Source organism: Salvelinus fontinalis, chromosome 9 (genome assembly GCF_029448725.1).
Source record: "Salvelinus fontinalis isolate EN_2023a chromosome 9, ASM2944872v1, whole genome shotgun sequence".
Taxonomy (NCBI): Eukaryota; Metazoa; Chordata; class Actinopteri; order Salmoniformes; family Salmonidae; genus Salvelinus; species Salvelinus fontinalis.
In genome coordinates this window covers 53,810,223-53,829,698 of record NC_074673.1, presented here as the reverse complement: position 1 = coordinate 53,829,698, position 19,476 = coordinate 53,810,223, and the positions used below count along the sequence as shown (strand labels likewise).

General features: G+C 40.2%; 1 protein-coding gene across 1 annotated transcript in view; it reads right to left on the bottom strand.

The window, feature by feature from the left end:
- Positions 1 to 689: 689 nt before the first annotated feature.
- snx33 (sorting nexin 33) overlaps positions 690 to 19,476 on the bottom strand; it is a 44,054-nt gene continuing 25,267 nt past the window's right edge. The window contains exon 2 of the mRNA XM_055934909.1: positions 690 to 5,468. Coding sequence (XP_055790884.1) covers positions 5,215 to 5,468 — 254 coding nt within the window. The 3' untranslated portion in view covers positions 690 to 5,214. The remainder of the gene's footprint in view (positions 5,469 to 19,476) is intronic.

Sequence of the window (19,476 nt, the reverse complement as noted above, 5' to 3'; positions counted from 1 at the left end):
AGCGATAGATTGAATAGAGCCCATATTTACATTTGACATAAATACATTGAAGTGGATGATAACAAGCACCAAGGCCAGGAAGAAGTGGAAGAATGCATCCTTCCTCCCCTCATTCCTCATGGTGATAACAGTTCTGACATACATGGACGTTATGGTGGCATCCTGCTTTCTTTCAGGTGTAGGATCTTAATTTGATCACTCTTTTGTTGATGAGAATTTTGGGGCAAGGGAAGGTGCATTTGTGACATTTATACAGTGACAACCATTCTTACCGAGCAATGCATACGCCATAGGAATTATATGAGAATGCTTGCTGACATAAAATGTATCTTTTTCCAGCTTTGACTGGGAAACTACTGCAACAAATCAAACTCCCTCTATGCAAACTCGTAAAAAAAAAAAAAAAAATCTCCATATTTTTTTTCACAAGTTTGCATAGAGGGAGTTTGATTCGTTGCAGTAGTTTCCCAGTTAATAAAGCTGCAAAAAAATCCATATTATGCGATGTCAAATATCATTGTGTTAATAGCACAAGTGCCTTTTTTGTGTCTTTTACCCAGCAATTTATTAATACAATTTGTATAGTGTGTATTCATCCCATATATTTTGAAGGCTCCAGAAAGCAGCCCCCATCTTTTCCCAAGGCAACATTAACTCACTGTTCCACGTACAAAGATAGATAAACAACATTAAAAATCAGAATCAGCATGATCGCTTTTATTAAGACTTTCAGAGCCTCCCTTAGTGACATCGTTCCTTGTGCCAAAAACCTAAGACAGTGCGTATTTCAATATAGGAAAATATAACAGAACCATAGGTCTCATCATGCCAGTCCCAGTCTCAGTCTCACACATCCTCGTTAAGCCAGAATCATCCATGTGAGACTCAGTGTCCTTCCACCAGCCATACAGTTTGTCAACATGTCCTTACATTACCGTTCACACTGCCAGTGGCAGTCAGAGTAGGTGAGTAACAGTTCACATGGAATCATTTCCAGGCCTTTTCCCCTGAAAATTCCTTCTCCTTTTGCCCTGTTAGTCTCTTTCCACAGAGGTTGTCAGACCCATCTCCTCAAAATGTGACCGGTTGAATAAGAAAACTATTGAAGACAGCCAACACTAGACCACCTCCTATGTACGGTCAGCTATTTATTGGGAGACCCTTTCATTTCATTTGAAACTGAGTGCTAAATAATGATACTTTGGTCTTTGTGCAATCAACAACAAAAAAACAGGCGAGAAGATGAGGACATTTCAAAAGAAGGGTTGTGAAACACCTGGTTTTAACATCTACCCATACCCTGGAATGTACGTTGGAAGTGGAAAAGCCATTGATACAACACTCAGTACTGAGTCATAGACAGAGTCAGACTTCTGTGGTTTACTTCGAAGGTAATGCAGGGCAATCTTTGTTTATTTACTGAAACTATGGTCTCAAGCATTACTGGGAAAAAAAGGGCACCATCCAATAACTTACAGTATTGTTATTTTGGTGATTGGTTTGTGTCCTGTCGAATTGAGATGAATGGAAATATGTCAGGAGATCTCTTTGGGGTCTGTGTTAGACATTTATACTTCAATATTCCATGATCAGAATAAAAACCCTGAGTAGAGTACTGTATTATTTAACGGTACTTGGGAAAAGCCAATTAAAGCATGCGAATGGACCGTTAACTCAAGTAACTATTCAAAGCAACGCCTTAATTGTGAACAAGTTAGTGCTCTGCATTTAATAATTTACTTGACTGTTCTTGAGGCAATGCTTTCACTGAGAAGCAGCGTCTCTGTCTTAACCTCTTAGATTCATAATAGTTCTGAAAGATAGCACAAACAAACCACGGATCTCTATAAAGTCTCACAAGATGGCTCCTATTAAAATCCGTGTCTTATATGACTGGAACAACTTAAATGATTTGGTAATCAACACTGAAATTGGTGCGGTAGTGATTCAGTTAAGACAAGAACACTATGTTCAAAGCCAACATTGTTTCTCACATAAGGGGGGTGATTACTCCTTGTTTACACTTATTGTAACATTAAGTACTTCCAACTTCAAGACTGCTGGCCAAATGTCTGTTGCAACAGACAGAACAGGGAGTCTATCAATAACCCAACAAATGACAGTCGCACGGAGGCACACACACACACACCATGATCGACGGGTACAAAGCTCCTGTACAAACTCAGCTGGAGCACAACTGATTCCAAAGACCTGTTTCTCCTCCAATGGTGCAAAGAAGCAGGTGAAGACAGTTGTTCAGAAAATCACACTCAAATGCCTCTGCTCCTTAAGGCACTTACAGGTTACCACAGGGGAAAAAAGTAACATTAATTACATGATGTTAATTATCTTAAGTTACGGAGTGCAGCTGCTGCCTCGTGGGACTTTAAAAGCCGCCGACAGGCACAGTCATGGCTTGTATGGAGAGCTATCTCAAGAAAATACATCACGGTAACACGTTTGCAGTGAACACCTGAGCATTCAAGCCCTTACTCTGAGAAACAACGGGAGGAGATGGCATGGACTCTGTCATGGTTTTCATACATTACACTAACGGAGTTCTGTTTCTACTGTCTGCTTAAGGCTACACATGCCTATCTTTGACCCTCTACAGAGAATTCTTCAATGCCCCCTATCAATGAACGTATTAAGATTTGTTGCAAACACCTTAAATAGATGGTATTGTATACAACAACAAAAAAATGTTGGTCATAACATAGCAAAATTGGTGGATTTATGAAGAAGACAATGGTCCCTTGAAACAAAGAATTTAGACTTTGAATTTCAGCCTGGAAAGTGACTATTACGTGAAGTGCACAAACGGGCTTCCCCAGCCTCTTCAAGAACATGCCCTCTTTCTGTCCGAGTCTTTGAACCACGTGGCCCATATTCAAGTCAAAATAAGCAGAAAGTAATCTTTATAAGGCAGCAACCTCAGCAACCCCTCTCTTCTTTCAAGCCAGGGGTTTGCGTGACTATCATGGTCCACCATGAAGAAAGAGAATAAACAGATAAACTTTTCCAGCTACAGCCATCCCGCTGGGCACACGCTGGTTGAATCAACATGGTTTCAATACCATTTGTCAAAGTATTGTGACGTGGAATCAATGTGGAAAATACAAAAAGTCATCAAACAGTACTGATTTCATCTCATTTCAACCAGCGTTGTAAGCATTGAAATGAGGGTAAAACGTCAACTTAAATACAATGACTTAACCTGACTAACAGATTGTTACATCAATCTAATTTCAACATAATCATCAGAACTATGTATACGTTGAAAATGCATTGAAAATTCCACATATAAACGTTAAAAAATATATATATGTAATCCTATGTTCATCCAGGTTAAGTGTACAAAACATTAGGAATACCTACCTAATATTGAGCTATATCGCCCCCTCCCTTTTACCCTAAATTCTTGACACAAACCAGTGTGCCTGGCATCTACTACCATTCCCCTTTCAAAGGCACTTAAATCTTTTGTCTTGCCCATTTACTCTCTGAATGGCACACAAACACAATCCATGTCTCAATTGTCTCAAGGTTTAAAAATCCTTCTTTAACCTGTCTCCTCTCGTTCATCTACACTGGTTGAAGTGGAGTGAACAAATGATCCTAGCTTTCACCTGGTCAGTCTATGTAATGGAAAGACCAGGTGTTCCTAATGTTTTGTACACTAAGTGTTTATCGGGTGGTTGAAATTCAGTGTTGCGGAGTAGTGAACTACATGAAGTTCAACTAGTAATTTAACTACATTTGAAGTAGCTAGGTGGTAGTTGAACTAGTCAAAGTCAAATCAGTAGGTAATTACCTCTGTGCCACGCAGTGGTGTAGATAACAACTGAACATGACTCTTTTTGTTAAAAAATGTAATAAAATATGGGAGAAGTAGGAAATATTTTGGGGGGGTTTTCAGCGTCAGACCTGCCAAATTCTCACTTGAAACGTACATATTCTATTAAAATGACATATTCCATTCATGTATGACCCCAAAGTGAACTGTTCTTGCAATTTGTAGTCTATGACATTTCAGAGGGTTAAATGCAGAAGACACATTTCAGTTGAATGCATTCAGTTGTACAACTGACTAGGTATCCCCCTTTCCCTTTCCCTATATTTCCAGAGTAAATTCCCCAACACTGTTGAAATTATGTTGAATTTTATGTTTGATTAGACATATTTCATTTGACCTAGTAAAATTGTGTGTTTGAATCAACGTCGGTTTCAACTTCAAGTCATCAACCGAAATAAAGAGGTAAATTCAGCATCCTAATTATAAGGATAATGGTAACTACTTCTAAACTTCTAAAGATCCAATCAGCCATAGTCGAATGACAGCATACCTAGCGTTGAAATGATGGTGGCCTTTGGGAAAATCCGATGTCAATGTAGCTTACATAATAAACCCAACCTCACTCCAAACTTACTTTCACATACAGCTAGTGTAAGAAAAGTTAGAGGAGTTACTTTCAACTATTCAATGGTATTTAGGTAGTCTATGCAAAAGTGTATGGAAGCTGACCAATGTCTAACTGTCTAGACATGATAGGTCAGCTGAATTGAACGCAGCTTGTTTCTCAAGCTAAGCGGGGTACATAGAGGAAGGCATCTGTATGGTAGACTTGTTTCACTGAAGTGCATTACCTCTCCGTAGGTGTCAGTGTTCAGGCAGGAATCGTTGGACTGTGGCTTACCATTTTATTTCAATATACCTCTATTTAGGTTGATGGCATGACGTGGAAACGATGACGTCGATTCAAACATACCATTTTACTGTCAGCATTGAAACAAGTTCAAATAACATATGTCTAATCAAATATGAAATTAAACATCATTTCAACCACCCAAAGTTGAAGATTTTTTACATTTCTACGTGGAATTTTCAACGCAATTTCCACGTATTTAATTGTTATGATGAATATGTTGAAATTAGACTGATGTAACAACCTGTTCACCAGGTTAAGTCTATGTAGTTAAGTTGAGGTTTTACCCTAATTTCAACGATGAAAACTTTGTTAAAATCCAATGTATTTTCCACGTCACAATAACCTGACAATAACTTGACAAATGACATTTAAACAACCAGTGTGTGTCCAGTGGGATTTCTCTATTTCCACTAGGCTTTTTGACAAACCCTGAAGAGGGCCCGTTGAACTGGGCGGCCATTTCGGATCAAAAGGATAACGTCAGGGCTGATGACAAGCCCGGCCTCTACAGGTTGTCGTACATGTGCAGGGTACGCTCCAGCTGTTGGCCCACGCGCTGGTAGAAGGCGATCTGCTGTTTGATGTAGGCCTGCATCATCTCCTTGAAGTCCACCTCGCGGCGCTGGTGGAAGTGGTTCATCTCAGCCTGTAGAGCGAATCCCACTGTCCGGCAGCGTTTACGCACTCCGTCTGCCTCGTCCTGGTCCATTTTCCCTTCGTCGCTCATCCGCTGACTCTCTTTGACCTTGGCAAACGCACCTGAGGAAAGAGAGAGAGCAGTTGGCGGTTAGCTAGCTACTGATAAATGAGTGTTACTAATCAAGTCAAATCAAGTTTATTTTATATAGCCCTTCGTACATCAGCTAATATCTCGAAGTGCTGAAAAAAAAAAAACCCAAACAGCAAGCAATGCAGGTGTAGAAGCACGGTGGCTAGGAAAAACTCCTAGCCACCGTGCTTCCTAGCTACCTGTGGAGGGAAAAGTTTGCGGTTCGCTAGCTAACGATACAAAATAAATGCTATGACCTGTGGAGAGAGCAGTTAGCAAGCTACCGATACAATGAATATGCTATGACCTGTGGGCTAGCTAGCTACCGATACAAGGGAAATGCTACTACTACCAGTGCATGCGTGTGGACCTAGCATGACCTGTATAAGACAATGACACCTTGAAAATTATATTCAGGTTAAACATTTGAATGGTGTTTGAATTTGAGGGCTATGATCAGGAATTGTAAAAACTTGTACGACTTGTTCATATGCTTTTGAGACATTTTGGAAAACATGACAGCCTTGTGAGACTTTAGCTTCCTCATAGTCTCGTAAAACCTTTCCTTGGCTGACCTGGAATATTACAGTAGACAAGAGATTGGCAAGATAAGGCACCCTCCAACCTTTAACAGAATATGCTTTAGACCAAATAGAGCATATTACGCCACAGACTTAACTGCTACAGTAACAGTACACAAATCATGTTACTGTAAGAAACAGCAGCTAACACAACTCACTGAATTCAAAACAGATGTAGCAATTAAAATGTTGCTTCCTTCATCAAGCTTTCAAGTGTTCACATTCTTACTACATTACACATGTAGGCCAGGCTTCTCATCGACGGGGCTGTAGTGGAGCACGTTGAGAGCTTCAAGTTCCTTGGTGTCCACATCAACAACAAACTAGAATGGTCAAAACACACCAAGACAGTTGTGAAGAGGGCACGACAAAGCATATTCCCCCTCAGGAAACGAAAAAGATTTAGCATGGGTCCTCAGATCCTCAAAAGGTTCTACAGCTGCAACATCGAGAGCATCCTGACTGGTTGCGTCACTGCCTGGTACGGAAATTGCTCGGCCTCTGACCGCAAGGCACTACAGAGGGTAGTGCGTACGGCCCAGTACATCACTGGGGCTAAGCTGCCTGCCATCCAGGACCTCTACACCAGGCGGTGTCAGAGGAAAGCCCTAAAAATGGTCAAAGACCCCAGCGACCCCAGTCATAGACTGTTCTCTCTACTACCGCATGGCAATACCGGAGTGCCAAGTCTAGGACAAAAAGGCTTCTCAACAGTTTTTACCCCCAAGCCATAAGACTCCTGAACAGGTAATGAAATGGCTACCCAAACTATTTGCATTGTGTGCCCCCCCCAACCTCTCTTTTTACGCTGCTGCTACTCTGTTTATCAAATATGCATAGTCCCTTTAACTATACATTCATGTACATACTACCTCAATTGGGCCGACCAACCAGTGCTCCCGCACATTGGCTAACCGGGCTATCAGCATTGAGTCCCACCACCCACCAACCCCTCTTTTACGCCACTGCTACTCTCTGTTCATCATATATGCATAGTCACTTTAACCATATCTACATGGACGTACTACCTCAATCAGCCCGACTAACCGGTGTCTGTATGTAGCCTCGCTACTTTTATAGCCTCGCTACTGTATATAGCCTGTCTTTTTACTGTTGTTTTATTTCTTTACCCACCTATTGTTCACCTAATACCTTTCTTGCACTATTGGTTAGAGCCTGTAAGTAAGCATTTCACTGAATACCTGTTGTATTCAGCGCACGTGACAAATAAACTTTGATTTGATAGGCACTAATTTATGTACTCTCTGTCATCTGGAGCTGCATGGGAAATAGTCCAGGAACACAAAGTAAAGCACAAAGTATAATTCCCAAGGCCTAGTCAGCCCTTCCCCCTCTGAAGGGCCAGTATCCAGAGAACTGACTATTGAATGTTTTACAGAATAATACTATATATAGTATCTATGTCTGGTATCTATCTGAAACTTGATCACTCTGATGCTATCTATATGGATGTCTATATGGATGTATGATCTCTGTGGTAACTTGTATCTGTACAGGGTGAACTCTAAACTCCCGACCAATTCTTCCTAGTCAACGTCAACTCATTGCCTCTTGCTTGCTTGTATATTTTAATTATCTTTATGCTGCCAGATAAACATTTTGAAGGAGGCAGTGTCATGGTGTGTTTGTAACCGTGGGAAGTGGGAATTTACCACATATGACTGGGGGAAAATCCCTTGAACGGACCTCCAACTGGTTATTACTAGTGAGAAACTCGCCTATCATCCTGAGCACCCACTTCTCCAACATGGTGACCTCTAATGTCACCTACTAAGGAATTGGCCTCTATAATAGGGTTGGGTGGGATCCAGATTTTCATATCATCATACGGTCCTTCTCTCATCTCGGGATTTATGTTATTACCGGTTTAGTACAAACGGATTCACCAAAAAGCAAAAAAGCCATTGGGAATCTATTACAAGAACGCAAAAAAAAGGGCACAAGTAATAGCAAATTTCCAAGGAGGCTGCTTGCGAAATATACAAACGAGAGCAAACAAAAATAAACCAATTGCAAAGATCTAGCTCATAAAGTTATACATACACTGCTCAAAAAAATAAAGGGAACACTTAAACAACACAATGTAACTCCAAGTCAATCACACTTCTGTGAAATCAAACTGTCCACTTAGGAAGCAACACTGATTGACAATAAATTTCACATGCTGTTGTGCAAATGGAATAGACAAAAGGTGGAAATTATAGGCAATTAGCAAGACACCCCCAATAAAGGAGTGATTCTGCAGGTGGTGACCACAGACCACTTCTCAGTTCCTATGCTTCCTGGCTGATGTTTTGGTCACTTTTGAATGCTGGCGGTGCTCTCACTCTAGTGGTAGCATGAGACGGAGTCTACAACCCACACAAGTGGCTAAGGTAGTGCAGCTCATCCAGGATGGCACATCAATGCGAGCTGTGGCAAGAAGGTTTGCTGTGTCTGTCAGCGTAGTGTCCAGAGCATGGAGGCGCTACCAGGAGACAGGCCAGTACATCAGGAGACGTGGAGGAGGCCGTAGGAGGGCAACAACCCAGCAGCAGGACCGCTACCTCCGCCTTTGTGCAAGGAGGAGCACTACCAGAGCCCTGCAAAATGACCTCCAGCAGGCCTCTAACTGCCCTGAATACCTCTGGTGATCCTACAGCTATTGTATGCAGCAATCATATGCTTTTGAACCAGTTTTATGCTGTTAGCATTTAGGCGGTGTGCCCTAGTAGGAAGTCCACTGTGTGCAGCTCACCCTGCACTAACATAAACAAGACGAGAATGTCTACTTCTGCTAATCTTTCCAGTAAAGCAATGAAAGCAATCAAGCATCCCAGAAAAGTTATCAAAATCTACCACGTTAACATATGTAGCTTAAGAAACAAGGTTCATTAAATTAACTTGCTACCAAATGATTTTGCCAACTAATTGAATTATTTTTTCATTGGCAAGATTAGCAAACATGCCAGCAACAAACGCTGACACAACACATCCGAGTATATCTGACCAAATTATGAAAGACCAGAATTGTAATTTTGAATTCCGTAAAGAGAGTGTGGAAGAGGTGAAAAAATTTGACAACAATGACAAGCCACCGGGGTCTGACAAAATGGAACATTTTGGAAAATGACTGCGGATAATAGTGTACGATATTGCCACTCCTATTTGACATAACTTCAATTTAAGCCTACTAGAAAGTGTGTGCCCTCAGTCCTGGAGGGAATCAAAAGTCATTCGGCTATCTAAGAATAGTAAAGCCCCCTTTACTGGCTCTTTACTGGTATTTTCCGTGAAGGAAAACTCTAGATGCACATCCCTGATCACTCTATTGACGCAAAAAAAACACTGTTGACTTTCAATATAAAACGTGACCCCTGTCAATACACAGCTAAACTCAAATGCTCCGGCTTTCTCCCGTTCTGCTATTTACAAACAAACACACGACTCGTTCAAATGTTCTGGGGAACTATGGTAAGCTTCATAATGTAAAATAATGTGACAGGTGAAATGAAGAACTCGATCTGCTTTATCTCCTAATGCATGGCACAAGTTGACTACAGGCATTTACTTAAAAAGTAGCTACAAATATAAAAATGTATTGAAAAACATCTTAAGAAATAGTTTCAACGGTATTGAGGGTATTGAAAAACCATGCCATGGCTATTTCCAACTTCCCAGGTATACGGTATATACGGTATACTGCCAAAACCTATTCTATAACAGCATTTTTGTCAGTTAAATGCAACAACAAAACATTATTTAATTAACTATTTAACTCTATAATTTGTTTACAAGCATGATAGCTGTATTTTTTGTTTATTGTTCACGCAGCTTGTTGGCCGTTAGTAGAGTGTCACGCCCTGGCCTTAGTATTCTTTGTTTTCTTTATTATTTTAGTTAGGTCAGGGTGTGACATGGGTATTTATGTGGGTTTTGTAGTGTCCAGGGTGATTGTAAGGTTTAGGGGGTTTATTTAGAGTAGTTGGGTTTATGTTTAGTATAGTTGTCTAGCAGTGTCTATGTTGTGTGTAGTTGTCTAGGAAAGTCTATGGTTGCCTGAATGGGTTCCCAATTAGAGACAGCTGGTTTCTGTTGTCTCTGATTGGGAGCCATATTTAGGGTAGCCATAGGCTTTAGTTTGTTGTGGGGAATTGTCTATGTTGAACGTTTGTAGCCTGTGTATGTGCACTACGTTTATAGCTTCACGGTCGTTTGTTGTTTTGATAGTTTGTAAGTGTTTTGTTTCGTTTTGCCTTCTTCATAAATAAAAGAAGATGGCTTATTTTCCACATGCTGCGTTTTGGTCCGTCTCTCCTCCACACGATCGTGACATAGAGCTGAGCAATTAGGGCTTTTTGATGTCGGTTCGGTTTCGGTAAAAAAGATTTTGGGGGTTTTCAAACATTTTTTCTAAACATTAAATGCACTATGCATTATGTGGGTTGAATGCTGTAACAACACAGAATAAAACCATTTTTAAAAGTCCCATGATGTTAGCGACTGCCCATTACTGCTTATATGCCATCATTTATTCACATTACTTTACTTTAATGAAATATTTCAATTGTTGTGTATTTTACATTTGTTTTACTTGATTACTTGATTATTTAATTCCAAGTCATCATCTCATCTCTATAGAGCTGCTGCCTATGCTGTTTGACAAAATCACTATTTTGTAGATCTTCAAAGAAAATAAGGCATACTTTTATGACTGCTGAATACCAACTATCAATCACTTAGATCATGTATTTTCAGGTAGAAAATACCTTGCAAAGCAACAGCTGCTCTCTATATCATCTCACAATTGTGCACTCTTCTCTCTTCAGTAGTAAAAGAAACACAGACTGGACAAGTAAATGAGCAACAGATATTGGTCATTGTAGTTAATTCCCACGTTTTATGCGCTAAACTATGTAGAATATTGGCCTATTGAAAACTACAACTGCCTACTACATTGCACAGTTCAGGCTGGATCTCTAGAGAAACTGTGCGATATACGGATTGATCTCACAGGAAAAAATGGAATTCAAATGATTGAACCGATTAGTTGTTTTAAAAAACAAAAAATAACGGAAATTTCGATAATTTGCTTAGCGCTAGCCAGTAGCCAATCGGCTTTTTTAATGAGTTCAAATCACATGAACGCATCCAACTGGCATTTACGACTTCACAACTGGTACATTCCCACCTCCCACATGGTTACAAACGCAGCATTAAAGTATAAACCTGAGAGGCACAACATAACAATCCTGTCACAACAGACAATGCCAGGAACATTGTGAATGCTGAACATTGTGAATGGCATCTCATTTTCCCGCTGTACCAAACCCAACCGTGGCCCTAAAACCGCAATATGTGCACCGTGTGTTTGGTGAACTGTTACACCCCTACCGGCAATACCGTTGTAACTGTTTATTTGAAGTTTTTTAAATACATTTTAATATTTGTACCTACTTTTTAAATAAATACCCGCAGTCAACTTGTGAAATACGCCAGGAGAGAAAGCAGTTTGCGTTTTTAATTTCACCTGTCAAATTATTTTACATTATTAAGCTTACCGGTAGTCCCCAGTCACACGTTTGTTTACAAGCACACAACAATAAGAGACCAGAGCCTTGTGAGTCGCTCACTGTTGTGCAGCACACACCAGGTTACAGTATGAAATTCACAATGAAACGTTTGCCAGCTAGATATCTTATAACCGAACTATTAAGTTAACGGTCTAAAATGTGCTAAATGTTCTGCAGTTGTGAATTTGGTTGCTAACTTAGTAGCTAGTTATCTTTCTAAGTGGTTAGCTTCTTGCAATCAAGCTCCTCTTGGTAACAGCAGACTCTCCTGGATTGAGAGCCTTTATGTCTTGCATGCAGCAAACTGTGAGTAGCATTGTAGTTACTTGTATAACTTTGTGAACTGATATGTCTGTCGTGCAAATCATTTATGTCAGAGGAGAATGTATAATAACTGCATATTCGCTATGGAACTTTACATGTACACTACCGGTCAAAAGTTTTAGAACACCTACTCATTCAAGGGTTTTTCTCTATTTTTACTATTTTCTAAATTGTACAATAATAGTGAAGACGTCAAAACTATTAAATAACACATATGGAATCATGTAGAAACCAAAAAAGTGTTAAACAAATCAAAATGTATTTTATATTTGAGATTCTTCAAATAGCCACCCTTTGCCTTGATGACAGCTTTGCACACTCTTGGCATTCTCTCAACAAGCTTCACCTGGAATGCTTTTCCAACAGTTTTATAGGAGTTCCAACATATGCTTCGCACTTGTTTGCTGCTTTTCCTTCACTCTGCGGTCCGACTCATCCCAAACCATCTCAATTTGGTTGAGGTCGGGGGATTGTGGAGGCCAGGTCATCTGATGCAGCACTCTATCACTCTCCTTCTTGGTAAAATAGCCTTTACACAGCATGAAGGTGTGTTGGGTCATTGTCCCGTTGAAAAACAAATGATAGTCCCACTACGCCCAAACCAGATGGGATGGCGTATCTCTGCAGAATGCTGTGGTAGCCATGCTGGTAAAGTGTGCCTTGAATTCTAAATAAATCATAGACAGTGTCACCAGAAATGAACCCCCACAACATAACACCTCCTCCATGCTTCACTGTGGGAAATACACGTGCAGAAATCATCCGTTCACCCACACCGCGTCTCAAAATACACTGCAGTTGGAACCAAAAATCTCCAATTTGGACTCCAGACCAAGGTACAAACGTCCAGCAGTCTAATGACCATTGCTCGTGTTTCTTGGCCTAAGCAAGTCTCTTCTTATTATTGGTGTTTTTAGTGGTGGTTTCTTTGCAGCAATTCAACAATGAAGGCCTGATTCACACAGTCTCCACTGAACAGTTGATGATGAGATGTGAACCCTGTGATGCATTTATTTGGGTTGCAATTTCTGAGGCTGGTAACTCTGAACTTATTCTCTGCAGCAGAGGTAACTCTGGGTCTTCCATTCCTGTGGCGGTCCTCATGAGAGCCAGTTTCATCATAACGCTTGATAGTTTTTGCGAAAGCACTTGAAGAAACTTCTATAAATTTTCCCGGATTGACTGACCTTCAAGTCTTAAAGTAATGATGGACTGTCGTTTCTCTTTGCTTATTTGAGCTGTTCTTGCCATAATATGGACTTGGTCTTTTACCAAATAGGGCTATCTTCTGTATACCACCCCTACATTTTCACAACACAACTGATTGGCTCAAACACATTAAGAAGGAAATTAATTCCACAAATTAACTTCTAACAAGGCACACCTGTTAATTGAAATACATTCCACGTGAGTACCTCATGAAGTTGGTTGAGAGAATGCCAAGTGTGCAAAGCTGTCATCAAGACAAAGGGTGGCTACTTTCAAGAATCTTAAATCTTAAATATATTTTGATTTGTTTAACACTTTTTTGGTTACTACATGATTCCATTGTGTTATTTCATAGTTTTGATGTCTTCACTATTATTCTACAATGTAAAAATAGTCAAAATAAAGAAAAACCCTGGAATGAGTAGGTGTTCTAAAACTTTTGACCTGTAGTGCACTTGTTAGCATTGCTAGCCTTCGTATTGAAAATAGCGCCCCTTGTGTTTAGTGTCGGTATAACCGAATATCCCAGGATAGCACAAGGTCGGTATGAAGGTATTGTATCTGGATACCGCCCAACCCTAGTTTCTATAGAATTCCAGGCTGCAGTCTGAGGAAGCATGTAGGGCAGTTTATTGCTGTTCCAGGGGCAGGGCTGTACTGACCAGTCTGTGGCTCTGACCAAGAATAATGTATTGTGAAAAAAAAAGTAGGGGTTGGGTGGGGGGGAGTTTCCAAATGTCCTTATGCCATGTCCCTTAAGAAGAAAAGACTGGAATGTGGATCACACGCAATGGTCTGTTTCCCTATGTACGTATATAACGTATATGTTATAACGTATATAACATATGAAGATATTGTATCGGTCCATTATGTACATGGGGCATTTCAGACCCTACACTGTGATGTGCTAAATAAATACAATTAGTAATAGTGGTAGTCATCATAGTAGTAATGGTGGTTGCAGAAGATTGGTTTCCCTTTACTCATGTCAATCCACTGGAATAAATACTTGCTAATAAATGTCCCAATGGCCTGGAAAGCCACCACCTGATTTGTTTATTTAGTCCAACCAGATGGCTTTCCTCAGCTACTGACCCACGTCTTGTGACCATTCTGAGTTGTGGAGAGAATTGAGCTATATTATAAGTGAGAGCAAAACTGGTATGCTAACCATGCTATGCAATCGAGGAAGAGTGACAGAAAGAGAGAAGGGGGAATAGAGAGGAAGAGGAGAGAGGGCGAGAGGGGTTCGGGGCGGAAGAGATTAATTGTGAACACAACCACTCTGGTGAATTAAACACAGGAATCTCCAGTACAATTTTGTGCATTCCCCTTTCCCACACAGGCCTCCAGAGTGCTACCATTTAGGGACAGTTCAACATTTATTTGGGGGTAGTCCAAAATAGGGGAGGGTTGTTCAAAATAAATTGCTTTCGGGAGGGTTGTTGGACCCTTTGACTTGGCTGTGCGAGTAAAACATTTTGTTGGTCGCATCGGTGTGAGCTTCACATTCTACATGGTCACCTCACTCAAAGCATCAATTTTTTTTAGGATGCTAAAAACAAGATTTGTCATACAGTAAAGTGCATTCCCCTCATGATTCCTATAATGTCTGCCCTGCTGCTGTGCCTGTTTCGCAGGGGCCTGGATGCTGTGATGAGTGAGCCACTCTCAATGGCTCTCCCACTGTGCTCCGGGAGAAAAAAATGCTTAACATTTCAAAATCAAGAAGAAAAAAAACATCTAAAAAAACACAGCTATCCTGTGTAATACTTGTTGTCAGAGTTGAAGAGAGGGGTTTCTCTGCTTTCTGTAGGTATACGTTTTTTTTTCCAACATATTTGATATGGCTTTGAGATACGGAGCGCACAAAATGCGCATTGGCCATTGTGAGGTAATGGGCCTCATTGGGTAGTAGGCTAAGACTGCTACGTTATTTTAGGACATTACATTTACTGTTATATTAATACATGGCTACTACCAGTGGGTATTATATTTAGAATAACGATCTAGCTAATGTGTTTTGAGTTTCCACTTACTCAGGTAGTGAATTAGCCCCAAATAAATCTGCCTATGATATTTGTGCACATAAAGATGTAGGCAAATTCATGTCTATTGAACTAAAACATATCTATTAGGGCTGTCCCCGATTGAAAAAGATCTTGGTCGACTGAGAGTCGTCGTATTCTTTCGACTAATTGATTGGTCTCAATGTTTCAACTGATTTTTCCCATATAAAGACAGACTGTGTGTTTGAATAATAAAATCAACTACATATACACTGAGCTTGTCTGATGCTTTAAGCACACACAAATGACTCAAGAAAGAGCCCGATGATCACACAGTGTTAAAAGAAATTGCCAGCGCATGCCTGTGTGGCTGAAGCACGTTGTCTCACTCTCCTCCCTACTGCAGCGCAACGGCACCAAAGCACAGCAAGTGTTTATTGAACTGTCTGTGCTGAAGCTGCAAAATGATTTCAGTCATTTATTAGTCTCTTTTTCTGACTGTTTCTACTGTAAGTCGCTCTGGATAAGAGCGTCTGCTAAATGACTAAAATGTAAATGTAAAATGTTATGTGTTGTAAAGCTAGCCACAATAAGGATTAGGCACAATAGTGGAATTTGCGGTTTGCCTTCAAAATAAAAGTATGTCAATGACAGTGATGCAAATTAATACAAATAGTAGAATTATGCCACACTTTTATTTTGAAGGCTAACCGCAAAGTCCACTATTATTGCTAATCCTTATTGTGGCTAGCTTCACATAGATGGGGACGACCACCATTAATCAAATAAGAACTGTCTTAAAAAGTAGGGTTATTTTAGATGACACCTAGCTATATGACACTTAGCAATGATGTCGCTCTTGCTGCTGGTGATTCTCTGATCCAGCTCTACGCAGATGACACCATTCTGTTTACCTCTGGCCCTTCGTTGGACACTGTGTTAACCTAACCTCCAGATGAGCTTCAATGCCATACAACTCTCCTTCCATGGCCTCCAACTGCTCTTAAATGCAAGTAAAACTAAATGCATGCTCTTCAACCAATCGCTGCCCACACCTGCCCGCCCGTCCAGCATCACCACTCTGGACGGTTCTGACTTAGAATATGTGGACAACTACAAATACCTAGGTGTCTGGTTAGACTGTAAAATCTCCTTCCAAACTCACATTAAGCATCTCCAATCCAAAATTAAATCTAGAATCGGCTTCCTATTTCGCAACAAAGCATCCTTCACTCATTCTGCCAAACATACCCTCGTAAAACAGACTGTCCTACCGATCCTTGCCTTCGGCGATGTCATTTACAAAATAGCCTCCAACACTCTACTCAGCAAATTGGATGCAGTCTATCACAGTGCCATCCGTTTTGTCACCACAGCCCAATATACTACCACAGCCCCATATACTACTGCGACCTGTATGCTCTCGTTGGCCGGCCCCCGCTTCATATTCGTCGCCAAACCCACTGGCTCCAGGTCATCTATAAGTCTTTGCTAGGTAAATCCCCACCTTATCTCAGCTCACTGGTCACCATAGCAGCACCCACCCGTAGCACGCACTCCAGCAGGTATATTTCACTGGTCACCCCCAAAGCCAATTCCTCCTTCAGCCGCCTTTCCTTCCGGTTCTCTGCTGCCAATAACTGGAACGAACTGCAAAAATCACTGAAGCTGGAGACTCATATCTCCCTCACTAGCTTTAAGCACCAGCTGTCAGAGCAGCTCACAGATCACTGCACCTGTACATAGCCCATCTGTAAATAGCCCATCCAACTACCTCATCCCCATACTGTTATTTATTTTATAAATATATATAAATGTTATTTATATTAACATTTTGTCTGCTTTTAGTGAACGCGCTTCCTGACTTTGGATTTGTTTACCAAACACGCTGACAAAAATAGCTATTTGGACATAAATGATGGACATTACCGAACAAAATAAACATTTCTTGTGGAAGTGGGAGTCCTGGGAGTGGATTCCGATGAAGAGCAGCAAAGGTAAGTGAAGATTTATAATGTTATTTGTGAGTTTTGTTGACTGCACAATTTGGCGGGTAACTGTATCGCTTCCTTTTGTGTCTGAACGCTGTTCTCAGATTATTGAATATTGTGCTTTTGATGTAAATCTTTTTGAAATCTGACACAGCGATTGCATTAAGAACAAGTGTATCTTTAATTATATGTAAAACATGTATCTTTCATCAAAGTTTATGATGACTATTTATGTTATTTGACGTGGCTCTCTGCAATTTCTCCGGATATTTTGGAGACATTTCTGAACATGGCGCCAATGAAAACTGAGGTTTTTGGATATAAATATGAACTTTATTGAACAAAACATATATGTATTGTGTAACATGAAGTCCTATGAGTGTCATCTGATGAAGATCATCAAAGGTTAGTGATTCATTTTATCTCTATTTCTGCTTTTGTGACTCCTGTCTTTGACTGGAAAAATGGCTGTGTTTTGCTGTGATTTTGCGGAGACCTAACATAATCGTTTGTGGTGCTTTCACTGTAAAGCCTTTTGAAATCGGACACTGTGGTGGGATTAACAAGAAGTGTATCTTTAAAAGGGTGTGAAATACTTGTATGCTTGAGGAATTTTAATTATGAGATTTCTGTTGTTTGAATTTGGCGCCCTGCACTTTCACTGGCTGTTGTCATATCGATCCCGTTAACGGGATTGCCGCCATAAGAAGTTTTAAGACCAAATTCTTATTTACAATGACGACCTACCCCGACCAAACCCGAACGACGCTGTGCCAATTGTGCGCAGCCCTATGGGACTCCCAATCTCAGCCAGATGTGATACAGCCTGGATTCGAACCAGGGACTGTAGTGACGCCTCTTGCACAGATGCAGTGCATTAGACCGCTGTGTACATGTGTATGTTAAATATTTAACCGTACTAGAATATTTAAAAGGCCGCTAAAATTTTTGGTATTTAAATATTGGATATCAGTCAAAATGTCATATCGGTGCATCACTAGTGGAAACTACTGGAGATCAAGAAAAAGAAGGGTATACAACAAGCGTTGCGGGAGTATTATGTTTGACAAACAGTTACCGTTTGGCAACCATAATATTACATTTTTTTCCTGACCATTTGGAACAGTGTAAACAACACTAAGTGTACCAGAGAGTCTGTCCTCACTCATTTAAAAATCTATAAAATATTTATTACAGCAGACTAAAAACCATTGCATGCATTCGTGAATTGAGGTTAATTTATTGTTTAGGCTAATTATTCAAAGTTCCCGTTGTTATTTCATTTTAAAACTGAAACGCTTGAGTGCATTTCAAAGCATGCATGTCGCGTATGCTGTGTGATGGCATGAACAAATTAATGATTGATTGGATTGATAGATACAGTAGCGTATATGTTGAAATATAAGCCTAAGTACGTTCCGGCATTAAGACTAAACAGGATGTGCTCTTAGGCCTACAGCTTGATAGTAGTTATACAAAGCTACTATACAAAGCCTACTCATGATAACGACATTACTCATTATTATAATGATGAACATAATAATAATTGTAATAACAATAAGAAGGAGATCAAGAAAAAGGAGGGTATAGGAGCGAGAGCTTTATGCATATGTGTGACAAACAAGTGCTGTTAGATTATAATATTATTTTTGCCTGTTTGGAACAGTGTAAACAACCCTAAATAAATTATATGTCACGTTCCTGACCTGTTTTCTGTTAGTTTGTGTATGTGTTAGCTGGTCAGGACGTGAGTTTGGGTGGGCAGTCTATGTTTTCTGTTTCTATGTTGGTTTAAGGGTGACCTGATATGGCTCTCAATTAGAGGCAGGTGGTTTTCATTTCCTCTGATTGAGAGCCATATTAAGGTAGGTGTTTTCACACTGTTTGTTTGTGGGTGGTTGTCTCCTGTGTCTGTATGTATGTTCGTGCCACACGGGACTGTAGCGTTTGTTTGTAGTCGTGTACCTGTTCGTGCGTTCTTCAAGTTATATGTAAGTTCGTGTCCAGGTCTGTTTTCATCGTTTATTTGTTTTGTAGTTTATTCAAGTATAGTTCGTTTTCTGTCTACGTCGTGTTTGTTGTTTTGTCGTGTCTTAAATAAATCATGTCATCATACCTCGCTGCACATTGGTCTTCAGATCCCTCTCTCCTCTCCTCGTCTGAGGAGGAGGAGGATTTAGAGAACCGTTACATTATAAGTAATACCAGTCTGTTCTGGCAATTTTTTTTGTAAAGCCTTTATTACAGCATAGCAAAGATTAAAAACAGCCAAATCTGTGAAATTGCATTATCCAACATTTTGCCGTTGCAT